The 27,397-nt window shown below is 48.7% G+C and overlaps 1 protein-coding gene across 1 annotated transcript; it reads left to right on the top strand.

Annotated features, from left to right (window-relative positions):
• Positions 1–26,515, top strand: SUPT6H (SPT6 homolog, histone chaperone and transcription elongation factor). The gene is made up of 37 exons (XM_054287156.1): positions 1–88; positions 5,145–5,276; positions 5,727–5,879; positions 6,032–6,102; positions 6,614–6,809; positions 7,495–7,579; positions 8,005–8,278; positions 9,452–9,553; positions 9,800–9,913; positions 10,416–10,505; positions 10,973–11,115; positions 11,720–11,871; positions 12,449–12,547; positions 12,711–12,840; positions 12,942–13,092; positions 13,483–13,637; positions 14,121–14,316; positions 14,521–14,660; positions 14,739–14,856; positions 14,951–15,027; positions 15,152–15,287; positions 15,689–15,826; positions 16,127–16,294; positions 16,920–17,047; positions 18,006–18,213; positions 18,650–18,797; positions 19,430–19,572; positions 20,317–20,457; positions 21,508–21,703; positions 21,825–22,063; positions 22,289–22,402; positions 22,515–22,639; positions 23,086–23,198; positions 23,587–23,664; positions 23,753–23,919; positions 25,127–25,308; positions 25,474–26,515. Exons 2-37 carry the CDS (start codon positions 5,168–5,170, stop codon positions 25,658–25,660), a joined length of 5,166 nt encoding a protein of 1,721 aa, XP_054143131.1. The 5' UTR covers positions 1–88; positions 5,145–5,167; the 3' UTR covers positions 25,661–26,515.
• The last annotated feature ends 882 nt before the right edge of the window (positions 26,516–27,397 follow it).

A 27,397-nucleotide genomic window follows, 5' to 3' on the forward strand; every position in this document is an offset into this window, starting at 1 on the left:
CCCGCGTTTGTCCCGGCCTGGGTGTCACGCCCGAGCCGGCGCCGCGGCGGCTCCGAGCCCCGGTGGAGGCGGCAGGGACGTGCCCGAGGTTGGTGTCGGGCTGCGCCGCGGGCCCGGTGCGGGGTGAAGCGGCGGCGGCGGGCTCGGTGCGGCCCTGTGGGTGGGGCTGGAGCCTCCCGGGGCGGCGGCGGGCAGGGCCCGGGGGAGGCCGGGGCCGGGGAGGCTCCCCCGGGGCCGGGAGGTGCCGCAGCCGCCGCCCCTGCTGCAGCGGGGTAGCGCTGGTGCGGAGGGTGGGGAGAGCTGAGGGTGTGAGGCGATGGCGGGGGGAGCATCGGGAGGCTTTTCTCGGAGCGGGGAAAAAGGCCTGACCTTCGTTTCTCGCCGCATTGGTGGTCCTGGATCTCCCTGCGCTGTGGGTGTGATGCCCGGATCGCTGCTCTGCTGATGTGATTGCCAGACCTCCGCATTAGGCTTTCCAAACTTCTATCGAGGTGCTCCCTGAAAAGCCAAGGGCCTGGGAATGCCCTTTTGGGTTTAATAATTGACCGAAAGGGATCAAACCTTTGATTGGCACTCATAGTGGAGTGAGGTTATTGTGGAGTTTCATAGTCATCTCTGCTGCTCCTTTTTTTCCCTGAATACAATGATGTGGAAAAGGAAGGTTACTCCTAAATTATTTACGATAACTAAATTCTGAGGAGTTGCAGAGGCCAGATGACACCGGGTGGGAGTGCTAGTGTGGTAAATGAGATATGGCAGAAGGTGTAAGGAAGGTAACAACCACCACAAAATTGGCTCTCCATCAGCTCCTCTTATTCAGGGAAGAGCAGTAGCTGTCTTAACAATTGTTTCTTTTAAAACGACATCAACACCCTGTTGTAGCCTAAGAGGGATATTTTGAAATTAAAGGAGGAGAGAATGAAATAGAAAACATTGTTATGCTGCTGAGTAAATGGTTGGCAGTTTGTGTCCTGGCAATTCTGGTTAGACCATCCCAAAAAGGGAGCGCTGTAAAACACAGGGGCAGGAGCAGAGCAGGTTTTTGGGCAAGCAATGCCTTTGTGTCCTCACCTTGGAGGAGAAGCTTGCTGACAGGAGATCTGATCCAGGTGCATGAAGTCATGGGCAGGTCAGAGAAAGCGAGGAGGGAGCATCAGTTTTCTGTTTCTGGCCGGAAATTATGATGCAGCAGGGCTAAAATAAACAGGCGGAAGTGTTCTTTCACACAACGTGCTATTAAATGTGTCACCCTGCCACAGGACGTGCTGCCACCTGATAGCATCGGGGGCGGTGGGACCTGCAGCAGCATCACAACCAACACAGCAGGTATGGGAAGTTCCTGAGCTGTGGTGGCTGCCTGGACTTTCCCCATCATTGGTCCCCAGTCATCACTTCCCCCTGTGTTCCTCCCACTGAGCAGGGTGGGAGTGTCAGGTTCAGATGCAGGCTTCAGAAATCTGCAAAACAGCTGTAAAAGCTAAATATAAAGTGATGTATTGCTGATGTCAGCGCTGGCAGGCCCCAGTGGCCATCAGAAGTCCATGTGGACACCAAGAAATGCCTGTGACAAAGAGCTCAGCATTGAGGTGCCTGTGAGGGCACTTTCTCATGGTGGGAGTGCCTTGCAGTGCTTCACAGGGATGTTTCTGTGAGGTTTATAAGCTTCGAATTAAAATATGCCACAATTATTTTGTCTGAGTTCTGTGGTGGAACATGGCCTGAAGATCATTGCTTAGTTATTGGTGTTAAATCCACATATTCCAGATCAACCATGGCTTGGGGTTTTTTTAAATTTAAGAACACTGATAATTATTTAACTGAGAAATTCACTGAGCTTCAGGGAGTAAAAGAGTGGTGTTATCTTTGCAGTTCATTTGGGCTTTTCCCAGTCAGACGTTTGTTGTCAGTCTTGGACTCCTGTGGATCTACTTGGACTGTGCTGAAATTAGCATAAGCATTTAATCACAAAATTAATAGATTTGGCTTCCTTAGGCTCTGCATTTTGAGTCGAGCTCCCCAGCTCTCTTATTCTCACTGAGCTTTCTGAATCCTCTGGTTTGACCCTTTGAAATGTGGCCACGGGAGCTGATGTTCAGTGGTGACTTTGTCATTGTGGTTCCCTGGATCTGTGTGATCCTGAATGGACTGTGAGTTGAATCATGAAGTGGCAGAGGTTAGAACCATCCCTGCCCAAGCACTCTCCCTCCAAAAAAAACCCCACAAAACAAGTGTTAATGTGGGATTGATGTAGTTTCTTCCATAAAGGATGAGGAGAAGTCAAGGGCTGTCTTTGCTGCATCCATGCTGTCCTAAAGCCAAAGTGAGCACCTGGCTTTGTTGGTTTGTGTATTCACACTGCAATCCTGAGGTTGATTGCTGAATAATAAATATATCTTGCTCTGAGGGCGCTGCTTGGTTATTCTCTGAACACCACTGAGGTTTCCTGCCTTGGGTGGCATCCCTGTAGCTGGGACAGTGTCAGATGTTTCTGCTTTCTGTCACCCCATATCTGCTCAGGTGAAGCTCTTGAGGGACATTTCTATTCCCCATGTCCATTCACACACTGGATGTGTGAATGATTTCTGAAATCCTCAGGCTCTCACAAAGCAGCATTTGTTGTGAAGGCCCTGCCTCACCTCACAGAGTCTGCAGCCAATGTCCATCTTGGTCCTGCCCTGATCAGAACTCAATGGTCCCAGTGAAAAGGTGCTTGTGGACTCTGGATCAGTGCCACTGTGCCCTTGAGCTGAGCAAAGTGCAGACACTCCTGATCAGAACAGCTGTGCTGGCCCAACACTCCTTGGTCCAGAGTCTTTAAACCCTGCTCAGGTCTCTCCCTGTGTGACCACACCAAATTCCACCTCTGCCCACTTCCCTGGCTTGTGTTGTCTCAAATTAAGTCCTCCTGGCACAGAGAGTGGGAAAGGCACCTTTAATCAATATCTGATTTAATATATTGCATCTCTTTTCCATGCTAAGTGACATCCCTGCTGTCCTGAGGTGAATTTTGCTGGAGCTGAAAGCACCTGGGTTTGTGGGTGGTTGGCTCGTGTGGAACCTGCTTGGCTGGATCATTAAATAAGATGGTTTTCTCAAGTTCTATTTGTTCCCCATGTCCAGACAAATTTGAATTGACATGGAGTAAAATTGCCAGGAAATTTTAGAGCAAGTGATGAGGAAGGAAGTTGGAATCATGAGTTAAATACTTCACTGGCAGAGAATGGTGAAATTGGATGTGGTGCTTTGACAAGGTGGGTTTGTGTATTGATCATGGGCAGGAGATAAACAAGGTTATTAGACTTGAAAATGCTCTAGGAAAAGCCACTCAGCCTGCAGGTTTGTGTATGTTAATACACCCTGGTGAATACCTGGAGCAGGAGGATTGGTGAGAAAGTGTGAAGTTGGCAGAATATTCATACACAGGCTGGTAAACATAATCTCTGTTTCTGTATTATGTGTACTCACATGATTCATCAGTGCCATTTGCATCAGGAGCACACATTAACACATCAGTGCTGCCCTCTGAGGTGCTATTTCTGAGAGGGATGCCTAAATAAATAAAAGTGTTTAACTTCTGAAGTGTCCTCTTGAGGATGGGGATCCCACACTGAACCAGAGCAGCCACGTCCTGGCTGGATGCAGAGCAGTAGCCTTGGCCTGCTGTGATTTCTGCTTGTCTGGAGCATCCTGCCCAGGAGTTGGCCACAGCCACATATTCTGCAGCCAGGGAGTATGAGCTGCTCTCTCCACTCGTGTCTGAGATCTGGCAGAGGTCTTCCCCTCATCTTTGTTGTGGGTTTTCTTTAATGAGATATGGATGACACGTTCCTTCAGAGCTGCTCGTATTTTAAGACTTAAAAGATCATCCAAGATCAGCCTTGGGCCTTTTAAGTCTAACTGAGCACTAAGTGCCTGTTTTTCTCCAAGTTGTTGTGTTTGTGCAGCAGATGTGTGGATCTTGGGGCAGAACAAGAAATCTGCACACAAGAAGTGTCATAGCAAAGCCTTGATCAGGTTGTCCTGTATGGGACTGATTTCCTTCAGTGGGGAAATGATTATGGGAATGTTTTAAAGTGTGTTTGTTTAGGTGTCATTCCCTGCCATATGGAATTCTTTTCTCATCTTTTTTTCCTCTGTTGTTTTTGCATGTTTGTGTGTTGAATTACATCAGATGTAATTTAACATGGAGGTTTTGGCTTTAGATCTGACACCTCTGAGCTGCTTTTTGTACTGCTCCTTCCCAAAGTCCTGTACTTCTTCCTGGGCTGGCATTTTCATCCTCTCAGCCATTTGAGGAGTTCATTTGGTTTTCCTCATAGCTGACTCTTGTAAGGCTCAGTTGTTTTGATGTATGTAAAAGGGAGATAAAAAAAATTCCTTTGAAAATTTCAAAAATATCAATGAGTTTGTAACCCCCAGAAGTGGAAGGCTCAAAGAAACAGAACTTGGCAAACACTTTCCTTCATGCCGAGCTTGATTTATGTTGTGTCCAGAAACCCCAGTTGGGAAAAGCATCAAACAAAAGGTTCTGGATATAAAAAACATTCTGGTTTTGTAGTTTTCTTGTTGCTTCCTCAACTCTGGATGGAGGCTTCTGGCATGGAACATCCTGGCTGTGGTCTGGCTTGTGGGCAGCCACAAACCCCCTGGCCCAGCCCAGGACCCCCAGACCCCTCCCCAGTTTGCTCTGGGGGCTCTGCAGAGTCACTTACAGATGGTGCTTGTGGCTCAGTCAAGGCCCTTTGCAGGGTCACCCTGGCTTCATTAACTGAGTGAGGATTAATCATATTAAGATCTTAATTAGCTGGGCTGTGTGCCTGGCACTGTGCAGCATCAGTGGGAGGGCGTGGATGTGCTGGAGGCTCTGGCTGTGTGCATGTTCAGCCACAGGAGCCACGAGTGCTGCTGTGACAGCTCTGCCCTCCTCACCCAGACACAGGCTGGCAGGGGCTGGCAGCTCCTGGCTGCTGCCTAATCTCTGGTGACAGGGATGTCCAGGCAAGGTGGACACTGGGTAATTCAGGGCCTCTGCAGATAATTTGAAACCCTTCTTGCTTTAGCTGCCTTCTCTCCAAAACCTGAAGGGGGAAGTGCTTGTGTTCTGCTTGCTCAGCTGATGCCAGGCATGTTTCCCCTTTCCCCAGCTGCTGTGTGAGAGGTTGCAGCCATGTCTGACTTTGTGGAGAGCGAAGCAGAGGAGTCAGAGGAGGAGTACAACCAGGATGGGGAGGTTGTACCCAGAGTAACCAAGAAGTTTGTGGAGGAAGATGAGGATGGTGAGTTTGCTGAATTGTCTGTGTTCATTGCTGTCCTGTTCTGCATTCTGTGGCTCTGCAGTTGGAGCAATAACTGTGCTATAACAGCAGGGCCATCTGTAGTCAATAATCTCAGCTGTTTGAGTGCTTCCCTTCCTCCAAGTGCTCCAAGTGGTATTTATAATTGGCAATAAAAATACACAGCTTCACTCTCGTGGGACTTGCAGTCACACAGTTTGATAGTAAATGGTAAAAGCAGAGGAATTCTCCCAGTGTGACCACTCCACCTGTTCCCTCTGCAGAGAGAGCACGAGACAAGAAATGGGGATCTGGCAGGAGCAGCTGGCTGGGTTCTGTGTCAGTGAATTGTTCAGTTCAAACTCTGTGTGGATGGTGTGGAGGAAGATGCTGCTTGCACAGGTCCCAGTGGATAACCAGTAAGTGTCTAACACGTGCTGCTCTTCATCCCAGATGAGGAAGAGGAGGAGCTGAACCTCGATGATCAGGATGAACAGGGGAACCTGAAGGGATTCATTAACGATGATGACGATGAGGAAGAGGAGGAGGAAGCCAGTGACTCTGGAGACTCCGAGGATGACGTTGGCCACAAGAAGAGAAAGCGCAGTGAGTTTTGTGATGGTTGTTACTAGCAGGGCACGGGGTAATGCTGGCAGAGAGCACCCTCTGCCCTGCTCTGTGTGAGCTGTACCCTTTTGGGTGAGTGCATTCCCAGATTAGCAAAGGGAGAGTGTAACTTGGCTCTGCTTCTTGTCCAGCTTTTGATGACCGCCTGGAGGATGATGACTTTGACCTCATTGAAGAAAACTTGGGTGTTAAAGTCAAAAGAGTGAGTTGTGTTCCCATGATGCTGTTAATGGTGTGGGGTGTTTTAGCACAGGGGAGGGTGGGCTCCAGCCTGGCAGGAGCAGACAGTGCCTCACATCAGCCCCTGCCCTCTTGGAAAGGGAGAGCTGAGTGCTTGAAGGAAGCAGGATCTATCCCTGCCCAAGTGACTGGGACCTGGCTTCCCAGAGTTAACAAAACACTTTTTTTTCTGGTGCCTAAAGTCTGCTGTGCTCCTCCCTTTCCACCTCTTCAGGACAGTCTCATCTTCCATCCCTGTGTGGTGCCACCCTCAAGGTCAGCTCAGGCTGTTGTGGGCTCTAAAGCTCTTTCTGAAACATCAGAGTCACATCAACCAGCACTGGTGGTGACAGCATGCAAGTGACACAGCTCCCAAGGGGGTGGCTCCTCTCCCCTGTGTGCCTGGGCTCCATCCTGCTCCCTCCCAGGTGCCTGCAGGGAAGTGCAGTGCTGAGCCAGGGCTTGTGAGCACTAACAAGGAATTGTCCTTGCAGCAAAAATTCAGGCGCGTGCGAAAAATGTCTGATGATGAGGATGATGAGGCAGAAGATTATGGAAAGGAAGAACACGAGAAGGAAGCCATTGCTGAAGAAATCTTTCAGGATGGTGAAGGCGAGGAAGGAGGGGAAGCTGTGGAAGCTCCTGTTGCTCCACAGGAAGAGGAAGAGGAGGAAGAGGAAGATGAATCTGGTGAGTGTGGATGGTCAATTACAGCCAATGTTTGTCCTAGGATTAAAGCACAGGAATAAAATTCAGTTTCTCTGAACTAGAAGTATCCAAAAGGCTGTGACCCTGTCATGGTGAAGCTCTTATTGTTCTGATTAGTGCAGTCCTTCGAATTAAATATTTCTGGGTGACAGGTTTAGTTTGTCTGTCTGAACCACTTCGTGCAGGAGCACATTATATGTGCTGAGGTCTCAAACACCTCCCCTAAGCTGCCTCAAAAATGAAAATGCTTCAGAGGAAGGCACTCAAGGCAATGTTTAGTACCTCATAGCACAGTGCATGCCTGCCCTGCCTCTCTTCAGCATCAGCCTCTCACTGCTGCTAACTTACCAAAAAAAGTTTCAAGAATTCTTTTTACTGTCCAAAGTAGCCAGGTCTTTCCTGACTGCATTTTCAGTGCACTGAGCTGCGACTCAGATGGCTTTGCCTGGAAGTTTGTCTGGAAGTTTGTTCCAGCTTGTTACTGTGGTTCAGGCTCCGGGACTGTGTGAGATTGCTGTAGGAGATGCTGTGGGGAGCTGGGCAGTCTGACAGGCAGCAGCAGTCTAAGTCTGTGGTGGAGGCTCATAGTTGCACTGGCTGAGCTTTGTCAGAGGTACCAGTTCTGTATCCGAGTTCCCTGACCACTGAATTATTTGTCAATGTCCAGACATTGATGACTTCATTGTGGATGATGATGGACAACCTCTGAAGAAGCCAAAATGGAGAAAGAAGCTTCCAGGATACACAGACGCGTAAGTATTGATTGGAAGTTGGCCTGGAGCCTTGAAAATAGTGCTCAACTTATTTGGATCTTGCAACTGCAGAGTGATTCAGCTTGTGGTTGGGTACTGCTGGTCCTTTTCCCAGAAGAAACCTGGTAAATTTAGACACAGAGCTTTTAGTGTGTGATTTCTGAAATGTGTGGCTCCTTCCTTTTTTACCTTTTTCTCCTGGATTTTTTTTAAAGGGATACCAAAACCGGGCCCTTAAGAGACATATTTACAGTAAAGCTCAGAGTTAAAACTCCAGTCATGGAGTACTTGTCCATGATTTTTTAGCCTGGGTGTAAAACTAAAGCTTAGACTTTGTGTTGCTGTCAAGATATTCTGTGAACTGTTCTGTGCACTGTGGGGCTGAACAACAAGGTTTGTTTTGTAATTTTTTTTTTGCTTTCCAGTGCTTTGCAGGAAGCCCAGGAAATCTTTGGTGTGGACTTTGACTATGATGAGTTTGAGAAGTACAACGAGTACGACGAGGAGCTGGAGGAGGAGTACGAGTACGAGGATGAGGAGGCGGAAGGGGAGACGCGCGTGCGGCCCAAGAAGGCGGCCAAGAAACGCGTCAGCCGCCGCAGCATCTTCGAGATGTACGAGCCCAGTGAGCTGGAGAGCAGCCACCTCACAGACCAGGACAATGAGATCCGCATGACAGACATGCCTGAGAGGTTCCAGGTGAGGCAGAAAAGTATTTTGGCTCCCACGCTTGAACCTGCAGGCTGGCAAGCTGCTGGATGGATTTCGAAATATTTTTTCCCACTTTGATGCCCTTACCTGTCAAATGTTCAGGTTAAAACTGCATTCAGAAGTATCAGTGGCATGGGAGCTGTTGTACCTGTGTGAATCTGGGTTTAGCTTCATTCACAGCTTCCCTGTGGCCACTGGGTGCCAGTGTTGCACTGCTGAAGGGCAGGGCTTGGGCTCTGCTGAGATGGCTTTGTGCTGGGTGATGTTAGGAATTCCCTTGAGCTGGATATATGGAGAGCAAGATGCAGTGCTAGAGAAGACATAGGAAGGTTTCTAGCTTACCTGTATGCCAGCCAACACACAACTGCTGTAACCAACTTTACTCAAGGTGATGAAGCTTACACTGCTCTCAGTACAAGGTACTGTTTGTGCTGTGAGGAATCCTTCTGGTGTCTCATATTTTTGTCTTAATTTTATGCTATATTCAGATTTTCACTAAAAAATCCATCTCCCTTTAGTGTATATTAAAGTCATTCTGTGCAGAGGTTTATTACCCTTCTCTGTGAAATGGGGTGTGTGAAGCTGCCAGTTTTCCAAAGGAACTTTTTCCCATGCCAGTCTGTGCCATGGAAGGAAAGGCTGTTTGTGATGGTGGCTGTAGGTGGCCTGTTCACACATATTGTCACCTTCATGGATGTCACTGGTGATTAAAGCAGCACCTCTGAAAGAGAAGTGGCTGAGACTGAGTGTCCAGAGAGGCTTTGGAGCTGCTTTGTCTTTTGTTACTCTGTGGCTGCAGCAACAGAAGTGGTAGCAAGGCACAAATATATTGGAGCAGAGGATGTAACTGCAGAAAATTTGGGTGTCTGGTGGGAAGTGGAGATATCCTCTCTTGATTTTCACAGCAGACTTTGCACCATTGCAGGCCTTTCCACAAGCCTTTGACAGGATTGTAGCTGCCTTTATCTAGTGTAAAGCTGATGCAGTTTCCTGTGTGCTCAGAAGGTGCAGACATTGAAGTGATATCCTTGGCACCCCGTAGGTGGGGGTCCCCAGAGGTAACCTGTAACTCAAAACAATAATTCCCAGGCTTCTTGGAAACATGGCAGTGCAAGCCCTGGTGTTGCACGTGCCTGTGCTCATGGTGTTGTCTCTTCCCAGCTGAGATCCATCCCAGTGAAGAGTGCTGAAGATGATGAGCTGGAGGAAGAAGCTGACTGGATTTATAGGAATGCCTTTGCAACTCCCACCATCTCCTTGCAGGTAAAGGACTGTGCCTGGGGCTTGTTCCAGGGCTCTGCTGATAGGAATGTGGTGCCCAGTCCCACCTTCATTTCTGGTTTTGAGCAGGTCATTTGACGTGTGTGTCTTCATTTTTACATCCATGAAACAGACCAAAAAGGAACAAAAAAAAGTTGAAAGAACCACAATTTCTCAGCCTTAACCTGGGGCTGCCCTTTTAGGGGCTCAGCTCAGGAGCAGAGTGAACACAATGTGTTTCCTTTTCAGGAAACTTCTGACTACCTTGACCGTGGACAAGCCAGCAGCTTCGGCCGCAAGGGGCCCAGCACCATCCAGAAGATTAAAGAAGCCCTGAATTTCATGAGAAATCAGCATTTTGAGGTAATTTGCAACTTTTCATCATTACCAAGGTCTGTCTCCTTTTCCTGACAGGATTAGCAGGGCTGCTGGAAACATTTAGGGTACACAGAAGGGGCTGAGATACCATCCCTGGTTGCCTCTCTTGTGATGAAATGATGCTCCATTGGGAACTACAACTCATTTTATGTGAGCTGTGGAAATGCAGGTTTTTAAGGCCTATTTGACAGAGCTGCTGTCATTAATTTTCCCTGATTGTGGACAATTTGAGGCTGAATGAGGTGGGGGAATTTCTCTTGAGCCTTGCTTGGTCCATCCAGTCTGTTCTCTGAGGTGTTCCCTGATGGTGCAGAAGTTTTTTGGTCTATGTGATGTATTCTTTGGTGGAGTAAGAACTGCCTCATTAGTTTGTGGTCCCACATGGAGCAGGAGCTCTGTCTGGGCTCCTGGAACAGCCCAGACAGAGCCAGGAACAGCCCAGTCCCCTGCTCCTGCTCAGGGCTGATGAGTCTCATTTCTGCCCCAGGTCCCGTTCATTGCCTTCTACAGAAAGGAGTATGTGGAGCCAGAGCTGCACATCAACGACCTGTGGAGGGTCTGGCAGTGGGATGAGAAGGTGAGAAATATTTTCATTTCTGGTCCTCCCATCAACGTTTGTCCTCCTACTTAGCCTGATACTTTCAGCAGTTTGTTTTGGCCATGTTTGGGGTTTTTACCTGGGGTTTTTTTTGCATTTTTGCTGTTGTATGGTGGTAAAAGGATATCTGACAAAATAGGATTCCAAAAAATCCTCCTCCTTCACAGAGTTCCTGTTGTGTAGTGACATTTCCTGCCAGCAGTGCAGGTTGCTTCTCTGCTATCAGATCCAAACCTGAATTTTGTTTTTTTCTATTATTATAATACATCTGTGAGATGAAAACATGCCACATGTCACATTTGGCTTTGGCTGTGGATGAAGATTTTAATGATCATTTTGAGATTACAAACGTCCCAAAATCCTGGAAGTCCCTGTTTGGGAAGGGAGGAGAGAGTTAACACACTGCAGTGGGGTGTTTCACTGGAATTCTTTTGCTCCTGTGTCAGTGGACCCAGCTGAAGATCCGCAAGCAGAACCTGACTCGACTGTTTGAGAAGATGCAGGCCTACCAGTATGAGCAGATCTCTGCTGACCCAGACAAGCCCTTGGCTGATGGAATAAGGGCCCTGGATACTACTGACATGGAGAGGTAGGGTGCCAGGACTTGTATATTCATTCCAAAATTCCTTAAAATGTCCATTGACTTACCCAAACACTCTGGCCACTGTGGTTATTCATTGTTGCGGTGTTGTGGGTCTTAGGACGAGATGAGAATTGGCTTCAAGTTCTTAGAAGGTTGATTTATTGTTTTATGATATATATTATATTAAAAGAAAATGCTATACTAAAACTATACTAAAGAAAGAGAAAGGAGACATCAGGAGGCTAGACAAGAAAGAATAATAAAACCTTGTGACAGACTCAGAGTCCGACACAGCTGGCTGTGATTAGTCATTAATCAAAACCAATTCACATGTTGAGTAAATAATTCTCCAAATCACATTCCAGAAGAATAAAACAGAGAAGCTGAAGCTTTCTAGCTTCCCAGGAGAAGAAATCCTGTCTAAGATATTTTTCAGAAAATATGACAATATTTTGTCCACTGCAGAGCACCCACAAAGCCAATAATGAGAAATACTTGAAATTCTTCTGGGAGATGAACCCAAGGGCTCTTCCTCTGCCTGACCTGAGTCAGAGCAGGCTCCTTGAGTGTTCTGAGTGCAGGCAGGGTGTAACATGCTGGTTTTCTGTAGGCTGAAGGACGTGCAGTCCATGGACGAGCTGAAGGACGTGTACAATCACTTCCTGCTGTACTATGGCAGAGACATCCCCAAGATGCAGAATGCCGCCAAGGCCGCTCGCAAAAAGCAAAAGCGGATCCGGGAGGATGGTGAAGAAGAGGAAGGTTTGTCTCCCCACATTTGATAGCTTTCTCCTTGTGGGCTGCTTGAAAATCCTGGTTTGAAGGAATAGGAAGAAAGTTTAGTGAAATGTACAATGCATCTCTGTTGGTCATTCTGTCTCAAGTTAGTTCCAGGTCTTTCAGTCACCTTTGAAAATGTTTAAGGTTTACCACACAAGGGGCTTTCCAAATGCACAGTGCATTTCTGGTAATCATTCTGTGTCAAGTTAGTTCCAGGTATTCAGGCACCTTTAAGGCACCATTGAAAATGTTTAAGGTTTACCACACAAGGTGCTTTCCAGTGGAATATGAATGCCACCCCTTGTGGCAGGGGTGGCATCAGCAAACTTCGTGCATGTTCTAATGTGCAACCCAGAGATATTCCTGTTAAAACTGCAAGAGTGACGCTGAAGATAGTTCTTTTTCAACCCTGAATAATTTTAAGGCCACTGTTACCTTTGAAATGCCTTTGTGGGATTTAGGGGCTCTGTTGCACAGTGTAGGTTGTGTTTAATCTCTTTACTGTGCTTCTGACACACTCCAGCTGTCTGGATGCCTCTCTAATGTGTCCTTTCTGCAGGTGAAGGGGAGGATGCAGAGGATGATGAGCAGAAGGGGCCTGAGCTGAAGCAGGCTTCCCGAAGGGATATGTACACCATCTGCCAGGCAGCTGGGCTGGGTAAGGCTCTGCTCTGTCCTGCTGAGCCTGCAGTGGCCTGGCCCACCTGCTCTGCAGGGTGCTGTGACTCACCTGTGGAAGGAACACTGGTGGTTTTGTTCAGTATTAGCTACGCTACCCACGTCCTCATTGCTTTTTATTTGTTTTTTTTTTCTTTCACCAGATGGCTTGGCTAAGAAATTTGGTCTGACACCTGAGCAGTTCGGAGAGAATCTCCGAGACAGTTACCAGCGTCACGAGACAGAGCAGTTCCCTGCAGAGCCCCTGGAGCTGGCCAAGGATTATGTGTGTAGGTCAGTGTGGGGGGGTCTCTGTGGGGTTACTGTGGGTGTAACACAAGTGAGGGGATCTGGGGACGTTCCTCTAAGGCCTCACGTTGCCTTTTTGCCTGCAGTCAATTCCCAAGCCCAGAAGCAGTGCTGGAGGGAGCTCGGTACATGGTGGCTTTGCAGATCGCCAGGGAGCCCTTGGTCAGACAGGTCCTGAGACAAACTTTCCAGGAACGAGCTAAAATCAACATTACACCAACCAAAAAGGGGAAGAAGGTAAGGAAGGGAGCTCTGACTCTGTGGGTCAGTTCAGGGAAGGATCTAAATAACACACAAATGCTTGTTCTCCCATGTCAGTGGCAACTCTGAGTAAATCTCAGAGCAGCACTGAGCTGGGCTGTTGCAGAGCCCAGCTCAGCAGTGTGCTGCATTTTTAGTCTCAGCATTTTACCAGATGAGATGTTGCCTTCAGTTATTGAAACAGTGTCTGTTTCTCTGGGACTGGGAAGTAATTGCACTGTGTCCTGCTGGGGAAGGAAATGCAGACTGGCAGGCATAGAGCTGAGGGGGTATTGAATAAAAACCATTGTCTGCTGTGGCATAGACAGAAGGGTCTTTCTTCATGAATGCTCTGTGTGCATGCTGACTGTCTCTCCTCTTTCCCAGGATATTGATGAAGCCCACTATGCCTATTCCTTTAAATACATGAAGAACAAGCCTGTGAAGGAGCTGAGAGATGACCAGTTCCTGAAAATGAGCCTGGCAGAGGATGAGGCACTGCTCACCATAGATATCAGCATTGACATGAAAGGAGTGGAGGGGTGAGTTCCCACTGGTGTGCCATCCCTGACTTGGCAGAGCTCACTCATGCAGTGCCGTTTGAGCACCTCTGTAACCCAAATTACTTCTGAAAGTCATGGCCTGGTAGTTTCCTGCACCTCAAAGTCAAGCAGCCTCTCAGGGTCTTGCTTTTTTTGTCACCTTGTTGAGAACTTTAGCAGACATCTGTCTTAATCACTTGAAAGCAAACTCTGAAACCTTGGAATTTTTGCAGGTGATGTTTGTTTCCCAACCAGCTTAGTTCCTTCCCTGCACATCTGAGTGGCCACACTGTGCAATATGGCTGTGATCTGTGATGCTGAAGCATAACTTCAGCAGCTAAAGCAGCGTTGGATGGGAGGGTTGGCTCTTCCCTAATTTTTCCAAGCAGCTACCTGAACCTGAGGTGTGCAGGAATCTGCCAGTGATGGGTCCATGCAGGTGTCTGGAGCCTTTCTGTTATCTCCTCTTCTCCTTTCCTGCAGTTATGGCAGTGACCAGACATACTTTGAGGAAATCAAGCAGTTCTATTACCGGGACGAGTTCAGTCACCAGGTGCAGGAGTGGAACCGGCAGCGCACCATGGCCATCGAGCGCTCCCTCAACCAGTTCCTCTACGTGCAGATGGCCAAAGAATTAAAGAACAAGCTCTTAGTGGAGGCCAAGGAGTATGTCCTCAAGGTGAGATAAGGCAGAGCTGGGCTTACAGACACTGGCAGCCCTGCAGTGTTGTGGGGATAGCTGCTGACAGCTCGTACACAAGTTCTTGGGGAGGAGGAAGAGGCAAGGATTGAGTCTGGTTCAACTTTCCTTCCAGAGGAGGGTTATGCCAGGCCGCTGAAATGGATTTTCTCACTCCTCTTTGTCCTTCCTCTGCTCTCCCAGGCTTGCAGCCGCAAACTGTACAACTGGCTGAAGGTTGCTGCATACAGGCCAGACCAGCAGGTGGAGGAAGATGATGATTTCATGGATGAGAACCAAGGGAAGGGGATCCGGGTGCTGGGCATTGCCTTTTCATCAGCCAGGTAGGAGGGAGGGAATGGTGTCTGCATGCATGTCCAGCTTTAGCAGTCCTCCATGTCTGAGTGATCTCTGTTTGACAGGGACCACCCTGTGTTTTGTGCCCTGGTTAATGGAGAGGGTGAGGTGACAGATTTCCTCCGACTGCCACATTTCACAAAGAGAAGGAATGCTTGGCGTGAGGAAGAGAGGGAAAAGAAGGTGAGCCTTGGTGCAGCTGTCACTGAGAGGAGTCTAGGTAGCTCAGAACAGATACCCTCTAGCTTTCTACTCCGATTTTCTACTTTCTTTCCAGGCCCAGGATATTGAAACATTGAAAAAATTCCTCCTGAACAAGAAGCCTCATGTGGTGACAATTGCAGGCGAGAACAGGTCAGTCTTTGTGCTGCTTCCACTTGCCAGTTTCTTTGCAGTCCTTTCCTTGTGTCTACATTTCACTGCTTCCAGGACCCAGCTCTATGCTCACCCCTCAGTCCCCTTGGTTGTGTCTCCCTAGGGATGCTCAGATGCTGATGGAGGATGTAAAGAGAATTGTTCATGAGCTGGACCAAGGGCAGCAGCTGTCCTCAATCGGAGTGGAGCTGGTGGACAATGAACTGGCCATCCTCTACATGAACAGCAAGAAGTCTGAGGTGAACCTTCTGCTACTCCCTCAGTCCCTCCTTTAGTCTGTTGCTCATTCGTGCTGTGTCATCCTCCATTTGTTGTGCTGGCCTTGCGTCATCCTCTGTCTCATATGATCCATCTGGACAGTCACGTACTGATCTTTGGATCAAGGCAAAACATCTTAGGCTTCCCTGAAGTGATCAGCACCAGCAGATGCACAAAGTGGATATTGATGTAGTTGGAAATTAGTGAGATTGTTCCATTACTAATTGCATAAGAGCTCCTGGGACCCTTTGACCTCAGCTTTCTTTGCCGTGAGCACCATGTGCTTCCCTGCTGCAGTCCCTGTCTGATGTGTCTTTGCTGCTTGAGGTGCAAAGTGTGGAAGCCCCACGAGGGTTTTCCCTGGTTCTGTGTCCTGTTGCAGAATGAATTCCGGGATTACCCCCCTCTGCTGCGCCAGGCCGTGTCCCTCGCCCGCCGCATCCAGGACCCCCTCATCGAGTTTGCCCAGGTCTGCAGCTCTGATGAGGATATTCTCTGCCTGAAACTCCACCCTCTGCAGGTAAATTTTCCTTGGGCTAAAAAGATCCTTCTCTGCAAGAGAAAGCAGCCTGTGAGGGTTTGCTTTCAAAGAAAAGGTTTCCAGGTTAAACTTGTGCAAGTTCTGCCTGTTCTGTGCCATATTCAGGCTACACAGCACCTTTTTTTTTTTGTTTTGCTTCTTTCTCATAAGCCTTTAGGCTGGTCTCAGGGGTAGCTGAGGTGCAACACAGCTCCTGGGTGCCAGTGTGTTACTTTTGGCTCGTGGCAGAGGCTGCACAGAGCCATCTTTTGCAGGGCTAACACCTCTTGTCTCTGCCAGGAGCACGTGGTGAAGGAGGAGCTGCTGAACGCGCTCTACTGCGAATTCATCAACCGCGTGAACGAGGTGGGGGTGGATGTGAACAGGGCCATTGCTCACCCCCACAGCCAGGCTCTGCTGCAGTACGTGTGTGGCCTGGGACCACGCAAGGGCACTCACCTGCTGAAGGTAAGGATTCATTCTGGGCCTGCCTGCAAAAGCAGCACATCAGCAGCTGACAGCTCTGTTGATGTGTTTTTACCTCACTGTGCCTCGCCCCGAAGCTACCATGTGGACTTTTGTCCTTGAGAAACACAAACAGCTCAGCAGATCCATCAATCCCAGCCAGCTCCCAAACCCACAGGAATGGATGTGCTGTCAGAGTGTCAAGACACCTCCACAGTGTAGAAAACACGAGGCAGGAAGCCAAAGCTTTTCCTGAGAGTTGGAGCTGTGATGATGTGAAATCATCATCTCTCACACAATGTTGAGACACTGGCAGGGAGCAACAGCTTAAGAGCTGTGATGGGCGTGTGTCAGATGCTTTAAACACTGCAGTGTGAATCTTGTGCTTTTTTTTCCCAGACAAAAACAATTTGGGTTGGAAGGGACCTTAAAGATCATGTAATTCCAACCCCTGGCCATGGCCACAGACATCTTCCACTAAAGCAGGTTATTCAGAGCCCCATCCAGCCTGGCCTTGAACAATTCCAGGGATAGTAATTCCAAAACCTCTGTGAGCAATATTGTGTTTGAATAGCAGGATTTATACTCTTGCCTCTCTCAAGGTTTACATTCTTGCCTCTCTCTGCAGATTTTAAAACAAAACAACACCCGTCTGGAGAACAGGACCCAGCTGGTTACGATGTGTCACATGGGACCCAAAGTGTTTATCAACTGTGCTGGCTTCATCAAAATTGACACAGCATCACTGGGTGATAGGTGGGTATTGGGTTGTGTTTGATGTCCTGTGGGATCAGTGTGAGTGACAGGGTGACACAGTGACCTTCCCTGAGTCCCTGTTCCCCAGAGTTTCTGTGTGGCCCCTCTGACTTTAGGCCAAGTTTGGGTATTGCTGGTTATTAATCTGATTCTTACAGGCAGCTAAACTTGCACAGCAGCAGTGTGTACTGCAGAAAATTAATTATAGGGCTTGTTCTGGTGTGAAGGACTCTCTGTGGTCAAGAGGAACTAAACTAAAACCAATTGTTCCCTAAAATAGTTGTCATGGAGTCATCAGTAACCCATGGGCACTTCAGCTTAATTTCTACCTGGTCCTTCCAACAGTATTTTATTTTTCTAAAGTTTCAAACTTGAGAAATAACTCAGCAATTTGGCTTCCTCTTAAACCAGTAGAGATACAGGGAAGTTTATAGAGCTTAAAGTTACTGGTAACTGCACAAGAGGTGTTTTGAGGACAGCTGTAACCTTGTTTCTGACTAGAAACATGCTTTCTCCAGGGTTTTTTGCCTTTGAAAAGCAATGTGAGAAAGAACAGGTGGCTGAATCCCTACACTGAGTGATCCAACCCTGCTAGGTCCCTTGATTCTTGCAGAATACAAATCCCAGAGATGCTGAGGGCAAAGTGTAGCCCATCCAAACAGCTCATTGGCAACACTGAATTTGTTGTGAACTCAGAGAGCTGTGTGCTCATAGAGCAGCTGTGGTGTGCAGGGATCAAATCCACCCAGCATCCAAAATACCTGTCTGTGTCTTTGGAGCTGCAGACTGGAGTTTGTCAGGTCTTGCCTTGGCTCTTGTTGGTTTAGCAATGAATAATTCAGTGTCCTTTTTGGAGTGCTTTGTTCCATGGAGGGCAGCAGTGCTGCTCAACAATGTGCTTGATCGCTGAGCTGCAGGAACAGCTCAGAGCTTGATCTGAACATTGGTTTTGTTTCAGCACTGATTCCTACATTGAAGTCTTAGATGGCTCTAGGGTCCATCCTGAAACCTATGAATGGGCCAGGAAGATGGCAGTGGATGCCCTGGAATACGATGAGTCAGCTGAGGATGCAAATCCTGCAGGAGCTCTGGAGGAGATCCTGGAAAACCCCGAGCGCCTGAAAGACCTGGATCTCGATGCCTTTGCTGAAGAACTGGAAAGACAGGTGCACTGGGGGTTCCTGGTGCTGAGAAACAGAGGGGGAGCTCTGCTGCCTAGCTGAGATTCTCATGTTTTATAGTTTTATCCTTTTTGGGAGCTGGGCATTAGCTGTGCTGTTGTAAAATGTATAAATGGTCACAACGAGCAGTCAGAGTCTGACAATGGCATGCAGCAAATGCTTGCAGAAAGTACACTTGGGGCAGGGAACAGTAATTAACCATTTAAGCTCTTCTCCCTGAATGTTTTCTTAAATATATTTGTTCTTTTGACCTCCTTAATGTCCTGTGACCGAGTTTCACCACTTGTTGTTACCTGCTGCATTCCCCTTTTTTAAATTTGCTATTTCATATTTTGCTTGAGTTCTTCCAAAACTTACACTTGATTTCCTACTGACCTTCTTCCTGCTGCTCATGCCTTTACAACCTCTGAATCCCACCCAGGGCTATGGTGACAAGCACATCACTTTGTATGACATCCGAGCTGAGCTAAGCTGCAGATACAAGGACCTGAGAACCCCGTACCGCTCTCCCAACACAGAGGAGGTCTTCAATATGCTGACCAAAGAAACTCCTGAGACATTTTACATAGGTACAGCCCTGTTCACATCCCTGCTTTCTGTCCTCCTGAGTTGACACAGGATGTGTGAAGGTGGGGCAAAAGGATCTTAGTGAGTGTGTGTGATGTGTTCGCAGGGGTCTGAGGATGAGGGAAGAGACGAGAATGTTGACTCCATGTTTCAGAAGGCTTGATTTATTATTTTATGATATATATTATATTAAAACTATACTAAAAGAATAGAAGAAAGGATTTCATCAGAAGGCTGGCTAAGAATAGAAAAAGAAAGAATGATAACAAAGGTTTGTGGCTCGGCTCTCTGTCCGAGCCAGCTGGGCTGTGATTGGCCATTAGTTAGATACAACCACGTGAGACCAATCACAGATGCACCTGTTGCATTCCACAGCAGCAGATAATCATTGTTTACATTTTGTTCCTGAGGCCTGTCAGCTTCTCAGGAGGAAAAATCCTAAGGAAAGGATTTTTCATAAAAGATGTCCGTGACAAGGGTGATGCTGGGACAGTGCTGTGGTGGAGTGTGAAACAGCTTTTCAAATACTTGTGTGACCTGACACCTTCATGCATGAATAGCAACCTTAGATGCAGGGAACTGCCCAGCTCTGCAGTTTTTAATTCTTTTCTTCCCCTCTCCCATCACCCCACAGGTAAAATGATCATCTGCAATGTGACTGGGATTGCCCACAGGCGCCCTCAGGGAGAGAGCTACGACCAGGCGATACGGAATGACGAAACTGGCCTTTGGCAGTGCCCCTTCTGCCAGCAGGACAACTTCCCAGAGCTCAGTGAGGTGGGGCTGCTTCTCCTGCCTTTCTCAGGGGGCTGCTATCAGCAGGAGTGTTGTGTAGGGTTCTTGGGAGACAAGGAATCAGAGCCAAGATTGTGTCTGCAGTGCCTCAGGATCCCAACCTGATGTGGCCTTTGGCTGTAAATAAAATCTGTTGCACTTCTGACTAATTGCTTCAGTATAGATTTGACAGGTCTTTTATGGCTGCATTATGGCTTTTAGACTGAAATGGACCTGGGGCTAAGCTGACCAGTTCTTTGCAGCTATAGAAAGCATTCTTGTTTGTGGTCTGGGATTGTGTTTTATGCAGAGAAAAATTGCCTGTGACACTGAGAACAGAAGGCTCTGCCACCTTCTCAATTTTAAGAACTTATCTGGACCACCTGCTGCTTAATGCAGCTGTACTTTAGGTCCCTTCTAAGCACTGTGAATTCCAGGCTGGGTAATCCGTGACTTTAAACCCCTATAGTGTTCATTAGAGACCAGCCCTGGCTACAGGCTGGTGTTCAGGGTCTAAAAATGTTCTGACCTTCCTGGTTGCAATGTCCCATAAGCTGAGCAGAACTGGAGGAGGAAGATTGCATTACTGGGTAGCATTTGTTGAAGTCTTCTGTCCCCTGCCCTTCCACAAGTCTCTGCTGGCTGCACCACTTTGCTGACACAGCTTTTGGACTTGTTTTGAGTATGAACTGCTGGGGCTATTTTGTTTCCATGCTGAATGATTTATTTGCTTTTGCCTTGCTCAAGGTTTGGAACCATTTTGACAGCGGTTCCTGCCCAGGTCAGGCCATTGGAGTGAAGACACGTCTGGATAATGGCGTTGCTGGCTTCATCCCAACAAAATTTCTTAGTGACAAGGTGGTGAAGAGGCCAGAAGAAAGGGTGAAGGTATGAAAGCAGTGGGTTTTCACACTCCCAGCGAGAGCTGGAAGAACCTGGAGCCAATACCAAAGACTCAGAGTTTGGTTAATAACACTGTTCTTAAATGACTTTTCCGACCTTATTTTCATGTGAGGACTTTAAATCAGCAGGAAGTTCAGGTTCTGGTTAGTGTCCTTGTCCCACAGTGCAAATCTCCCTTGGCAGCTGGTGGGACCCTGTTAATCAGTTAACACGTTGTGCTGCAGGAGGATTTATTGTTGTCTGGCTGGAGTCTGGGTTTAGGAGACCAGAAGGCATTCTAATGCAGAGCTGCCCTTTGTTTCTGGCTTTCTAAAGAGTTCACAAAACTGCTTTTGGACAGGCAAGGGTCATTTTCCCTCTTACAGCTTTTTCTTCCCTCTCCATTAATTTGTGGAGATCATCAGAGTTACTGGTCCTACTCAGGACAGAGTTCTTAAAGAAATGGAATAACACCTTTTATCACATAATGAAATAGTGGTTTAACATCTTTGCTGTCTTTTGGGGTCCCCAGCAGACCATGCAGGTGATGGATAATCCTGTAAGCTCAGAGGTTTTAGCATTTCTTTAAAGAGTTATTAATTAACTTCATCATGGTTAATTGAACTAAGACATTGCAGTTTTTGTGGGGGGATTTTCCACCTCACATTTTATTAGAGCAGTCCTTTGAGTGTCTGCTTCTGAATACATATAACTGCTTTCTTGCACATCTTGTGTCCAGTTTTGCTGCTCCCATTGTGAAAGATATTTGAAATACAAAAGGTGATTGTCCTCACCCTCCAACATGCAGTTTTCTATGTGATGGGTAATAGATGTGCTGGAGAACTGACCATTTTTCCCTTGATTCTGGTAATTTTTGGGATCAGCTGACTTCCAGTTTGTGTAGAAAGATCACTTTTAAAGGTTGTATCAGTCTGAAGTGGCTGAGGTGAGTTGTACCTCCTCAGTGCCAGCAGGATCCCACACAGATTGTTCTGTAGCACAGGGATTCTGGTGTATCAGCCAAAGCTGCTGCTCACCCTGGCACCTCCTCTGCAGGTGGGAATGACCGTCCACTGCCGCATCATGAAGATTGACATTGAGAAGTTCAGTGCAGACCTGACCTGCAGGACCTCAGACCTGATGGACAAGAACAATGAGTGGAAACTGCCCAAAGACACCTACTACGACTTTGACTCTGAGGCAGCAGACCACAAACAGGAGGAAGACATGAAAAGAAAGCAGCAGAGGACAAGTGAGTTCTCTTCACTTCTCTCTGCCTTGTAATTCCAACCTCCAGGACAATCAGCACAATTAGGTACAGTTGCATTAAAGCAGTTCCTCTTGGAAGGCTGAAGGTTCCCTTTGTTCCCCAGCGTACATCAAGAGGGTAATTGCTCACCCATCATTCCACAACATCAGCTTCAAGCAAGCAGAGAAGATGATGGAGACCATGGACCAAGGGGATGTGATCATCCGGCCCAGCAGCAAAGGGGAGAACCACCTGACTGTCACCTGGAAGGTCAACGATGGCATCTACCAGCACGTGGATGTCCGGGAGGAGGGCAAGGAGAATGCCTTCAGCCTGGGCTCCATGCTCTGGATCAACACAGAGGTAAAACCTGCAGAGCACACCTGGGAAAGGGAATGATTTATTTTATAAGTTGACACAGCCCTTCTGTCCTTGCAGCTGCTTCCACACTCTTGTCTTTTCACGCTCTTCCAATACATTATCTGGATCCTTAGACAATACTTGTCTCTTTTTTTCCCTCAAGCCTTGCTGTGCAGAGTGTATGACCAAATACACCCTAAATACCTCTTTAAATGTGTTTGTTCAAAGGAGTTTGAAGACCTGGATGAAATTGTTGCTCGTTATGTCCAGCCAATGGCTTCTTTTGCCAGAGACCTGTTGAACCACAAATACTATCAGGACTGCAATGGTGGGGACAAGAAGGTGAGACAATCCCAGGATGTGGAAACTTCTTAGGAGGATATCCATGGGCTCTGTATGCTGCTGAAAATGTGGGCTCCTCTGGAGCATTTATCTTCTTTTTCTCTCTAATTAGAAGCTGGAAGAGCTGCTGATAAAGACCAAGAAAGAGAAGCCAACATTTATTCCATACTTTATTAGTGCCTGTAAAGACCTACCTGGTAAATTCCTCTTGGGATATCAGCCTCGAGGCAAACCAAGGTAAGTGAGAGGCAAGCCCAGCATCTGCACTGAGTACTCCCAGTCCCAAACCTCAGCTCACTGCTGCCAGTTTTTCTTCCAGCTCTGTCAAAATCCTTGTAAATCACGCCTCCTCTTTGCCAGCATTTGGCCTCCTGACAGTGGAGGACCCAATTCTAGCAGTAAATCTCACCCAGGAGACTCCCATGTTTCTTAACCATCTGGCTGCCACGAGCAGCACTGCCCTGTGCTGTGGGAGTGTAGGCAGGGAGGGGTGGGTTTTTCATGGAAAAGCAGATTTTTCATGGAAGGGCTGGGTAGTTTGAAGCAATTGTTTAAAGATAAAGTGCCTTGGGTGGATCTATCTGTTCATTATCAGGCTGTGGTTGTAGTCCATGCCTGTTCTGAGTGTGACCTGTCAGTGGGTGGCTGGCACATGATGTCTCATGCTGTCCCTGCTGTCCCAGGATAGAGTATGTGACAGTGACTCCAGAGGGATTCCGCTACCGGGGCCAAGTCTTCCCTACTGTGAATGGACTTTTCCGATGGTTTAAGGATCATTATCAGGACCCTGTTCCAGGTGAGCAGCCTAAAACTTTAGTGCCTCAGCTGTTTGTTTGTCACACAATAGCAGGGACAGTTATTAAAGGACAGTTCCATCTCCCTTGTCTCAAAAATGTGTCCTAGGATTTTTTTGTGTGGGGGAAGTTTCTGAGCAATGCTTGAAATGTTTGGCTCCATGCACCAACCCACTGAGAGCTCTCCTGAGAGTTAATCTTTCATAAAGTGGGCTGTGCAGCAAAGTCTGGACCAGTCCCTTTCCTCTCCTTTGTCTCCCCCACCATACAATCCAGCACACACCATTCCCTGGTAGTAAACCATCGTGCCAGGACAACTTCACATCCTGAGTTTCAGACCAGTGGCTGCTCTTGGAGGAGAATTAATCAACCTCTTGGTGTTTTACACAGGTATCACCCCCAGCAGCAGCAGTCGGACCAGGACTCCAGCCTCCATTAATGCTACTCCAGCTAACATCAACCTGGCAGGTCAGTGCAGGCCATTCCCAGTTGGGATTGGGATCTGAGCTTCTCCTCCAGGCTCCGCTTTTCCTAATGCAGCGTGTCTCCCTTGCAGACCTGACACGTGCAGTGAATGCTCTGCCACAGAACATGACCTCCCAGATGTTCAGTGCCATTGCTGCTGTGACAGGCCAGGCACAGAACCCAAATGCCACCCCAGCACAGTGGGGCTCCAGCCAGTACGGCTACGGGGGCAGCGGCGGCGGCAGCAGCGCGTACCACGTAGGTGTCACTTCCATTTCTGCTGGCTTCTCCTTGCTGCTAGAACCACTGGGAGCCCAAGGAATCCCTCACTGCCTGGTGTCCCCAAGTCCTGGTTTTGTCCCCATGGTGCTGCACAGGCTGGATTCTTGAACCAGGTTTCCTTTTGCCTCCCGTGACTGGAGGAATGAGGCACGTAACACGGCCCTGCTCCGGGGGGAGTTGGAGCAAGGAGCAAACTGCTCTGGCCCCCAAGGAATGTGTCAGGGTGGAGAGGGGGGATCCAGCAGTGAGGGCACACAGCCTTCCCATTGTGCCCCTGGATTGGCAACGTGAGCTGCCAGTGGAGGAGATTAGCTGGGGAGGTATGCGCTGAGTGTGCAGGGCTTTTCAGCTCAGTGCTAATCTCTGAGCTGCACCAGGGGGAACACCTCAGCCTGACCCAACACCCAGGGGCTCTGCAGGGAGCAAGATGGGATTGGGCAGTTTTGGCTCATGGTGAAGCCTTTCTTGATGTGTGCCTGCTCCCAGCCCACTCTGCAAGCTCCCAGCTGGCACCAAGGCAAATTCCAGCTGCAGAAGGACTGAGGAGCCTGGGTGCAAAAAACACACCCAGGGTGCAAAAAACACACCCAGCTGCTGCACCCAAAGAAGAGGTGCTGCAAGACAAGGCTTGCAGGGAGGAGTGATCCTGCTTTGAAGCACCTTGGGAGGCTTTCAGGAAGTTTGGCACAGTAAATGCTGAGCTGGGGATAGGCAGGGACTGTGGATAAACTGATGTATTAATCATCAAAACTTCTGAAAAAAAAAAAGGGAGGTGAACACCGGGGGGCAAAGACACTAAGCTCTTCATGGGACAAGAAGTCAGCTGGCTTGGTTTGTGGGAGGGAGCCATCCTGGGAGCTGCTGCACGTTCTCTGCAGCCTGCAGAGGCAGAATTTATCTGTTCTTCGTGCCTGCTGCAGGATGTCATTGCTGCTGGCTTGCCCCAAATGTCTCTGGTGCCCCTTGCCTTTGCTTGGCTCCAGCATCTCCCCTTGGGCTGAGCAAGGAGGGCAGGCTGTGCTGGCCCAGCTCTCAGGGGAGCAGATGTGCTGTGCTCAGCAGGGCTGGGGTCATGCACAGTGAGGGTGGGCACCCTCCTGGGTGGGCAGGGCAGTGCAGGACCCCCCCCAGCCTGGCAGGGTCCACCCTCTGTCCCCTGACAGCCTCTGCTCTCTCTGCACAGGTGTTCACAACTCCAGCACAGCAGCCAGTGGCCACCCCCCTGATGACCCCCAGCTACTCCTACACTACTCCCAGCCAGCCCATCACCACACCCCAGTACCAGCTGCAGGCCAACACCACGCCCCAGTCCACCCAGTCCCAGTCGCAGCCCTCATCCAGCTCCAGGCAGAGGCAGCAGCCAAAGTGAGTAGCTCTGGGTGCTCCCATCCAGGGATGGGATTCCTCTCTCCATTGCTTTCCTTGGTTTTTTTTTGGAAGCAGCATGATGGTGTTATTTCCCCCATGGGGAGGAAGGGAGGGCAGGGAAGTTTATTTGTCACATCTCACGTTGTCCCCGTGTCCTTGCAGGACCAACACCCACGCTGCCATCGACTGGGGCAAGATGGCCGAGCAGTGGCTGCAGGAGAAGGAGGCTGAGCGGAGGAAACAGAAGCAGAGGTTGACCCCTCGCCCTTCTCCCAGCCCCATGATCGAGAGCACGCCCATGTCCATCGCCGGGGACGCCACGCCTCTCCTGGATGAGATGGATCGATAGGACCTGACACCCGACACCTCCGCTCCCCGCTCTCCCAGCCAGGGGGAAGGAGAGGGAACAATAGGAAGCGACTTCCCTTAGACACATAACTCCTGTTTTATACGCCGTGGGATGGTGGGAAATGACTCTTGGGTGATGTGCACCTGAGCGAGAGAATAGACTTGGCAGGGCTGGTTTAAAAATATATACTATATATAAGAAAAATATATCATAGAAAGGAACACTGCATCGGCCTCTGCGTTCTAGGCTCCGGTTTTGAGGCACCTTTGGGAACTTAGCAAAGCAAATGTGAGGTCAAAGGAGTCTGTCCTTGTACATGCACAGCACTCTGCTTTCACCCCAAAGACTGAGAAGCAAATGGAGCTGGAAGTGCAGTGCCCTGGAGTGAGCCTGTTTCCTTTGGATCCTCCCAAACCCTGACTGTCACCTCCCTTCGTCCCGAGGCCACAAAGCAGAGTCGTGGGGGTTGTGACAAACGACCCAGAGTTCTCACCAAGTTCCTGTTGTTGTTTGCTCCATGTTTTCATGCGTGACAGGCTCAGCAGAGCCTGTGCCAACCCCAGCTGTGTCTGGAGGGGTCCAGCACAGCAGCTTGGGGTCTTGCTGGAGATGCAGCTGTTGTACCAAAGGCTTGCTCTCTCCTCTGGCTTCTTTTGGAACAATATTTATTTAGTTTTGATTATTTTTTTTTTTAATCAGACTGCGAAATAAAGCGCCAGCCTGCGGCAGCTTCCCCAGACAGACACGTGGGATAAAGCAGCACGGAGCAGCCCGGAGTGCATGGCCTCCTCCTCTGTACCCCCTTCCCTGCCCAGCTGTAACCAAGAGGGGTGAATAAATAGAGTTTTTACTGAATGCTAGCTCAGAGGTTCTCTGCCTGCGCCCTGCCCTTCCCTTAGGATTTGCTCAGAGCAGAGTTGCTTGGTGGAAGTGGATGCTCCTCCTGCCTTTGTTGCTTGGTGTTGCCCTCTGTGTGCTGCAAGTTTCGCAGAGAAGCTGATTTCTGTTGTTAACAAATAAGGTTTTGTTATGGATGCACCACATGGAGATGTCACACTGACATTTGGGGCACCTCCCTGTGGCTGTGAGATAGGGAGAGACACTGGGAGAGGGATAAAGTGGATAAAGAAGCAGCCCAGTGTGGGATTGCCCACATGGGAGAGACATTTCTGAGAGGGAAAGTTCCTGCTGCACACACTCTCCCCTCTCCTGCTTTGTTAGTAGGGATATTCTATGGAAGCAGAGTCTTTGTTCCTTCCCAGTGCTCCTGGTCAGCCTCCTTTGCTAGGAAATGAGCAGGAACAGCAGATCTTAGGAAACAAAGCTCTTCTTTGCATGTAAATGCTCCTGAAGAATGGCAGCGACCCGGGAGACAAAGCAAAGCTCTTTGCACAGAGAAATGCAGGTCCTGGCTTCAATGGCATCCCCTCTGCAGTGCTGAGGGGCTGACAGGGTCCTGTTCCTCCCAAAGCCACCCAGGCCAGTGGGGAGAGCCGTGGGCTGGGGCCCACAGCTCCGAGCTCACAGGTGGCTGAACCTGGCGCTATTTTCTTATTTCATGAGACCGTACGATAGGAATTTGACTGGGAGCAGCTCCTTACTGGTTGGACCTGAAAGAGGGGAGGCTAGTTGTGTGTTGTTGCCTCCTTTCTGGCTGTCTTTGTTTTTAGTTTTCCCTTGCTGTCAATAAAAGTTCTACTTTTGGGAAGCTGCTCCGCGTGCCCCCTGTCCGTGCTT

The sequence above is a fragment of the Melozone crissalis genome, unplaced genomic scaffold (genome assembly GCF_028551555.1).
Source record: "Melozone crissalis strain CALT ecotype California unplaced genomic scaffold, PUWL_Pcris_2 ptg000057l_1, whole genome shotgun sequence".
NCBI classification, from domain to species: Eukaryota; Metazoa; Chordata; class Aves; order Passeriformes; family Passerellidae; genus Melozone; species Melozone crissalis.

Bases quoted from the DNA above. Each gene is read 5' to 3' on its own strand.
- SUPT6H (XM_054287156.1), top strand. From the start codon at position 5,168: ATGTCTGACTTTGTGGAGAGCGAAGCAGAGGAGTCAGAGGAGGAGTAC. The intron at 7,580-8,004 runs GTAAGTATTGAT...TTTGCTTTCCAG, and splicing joins CTTCCAGGATACACAGACGC to TGCTTTGCAGGAAGCCCAGG. The intron at 19,573-20,316 runs GTGGGGCTGCTT...GCCTTGCTCAAG, and splicing joins ACTTCCCAGAGCTCAGTGAG to GTTTGGAACCATTTTGACAG.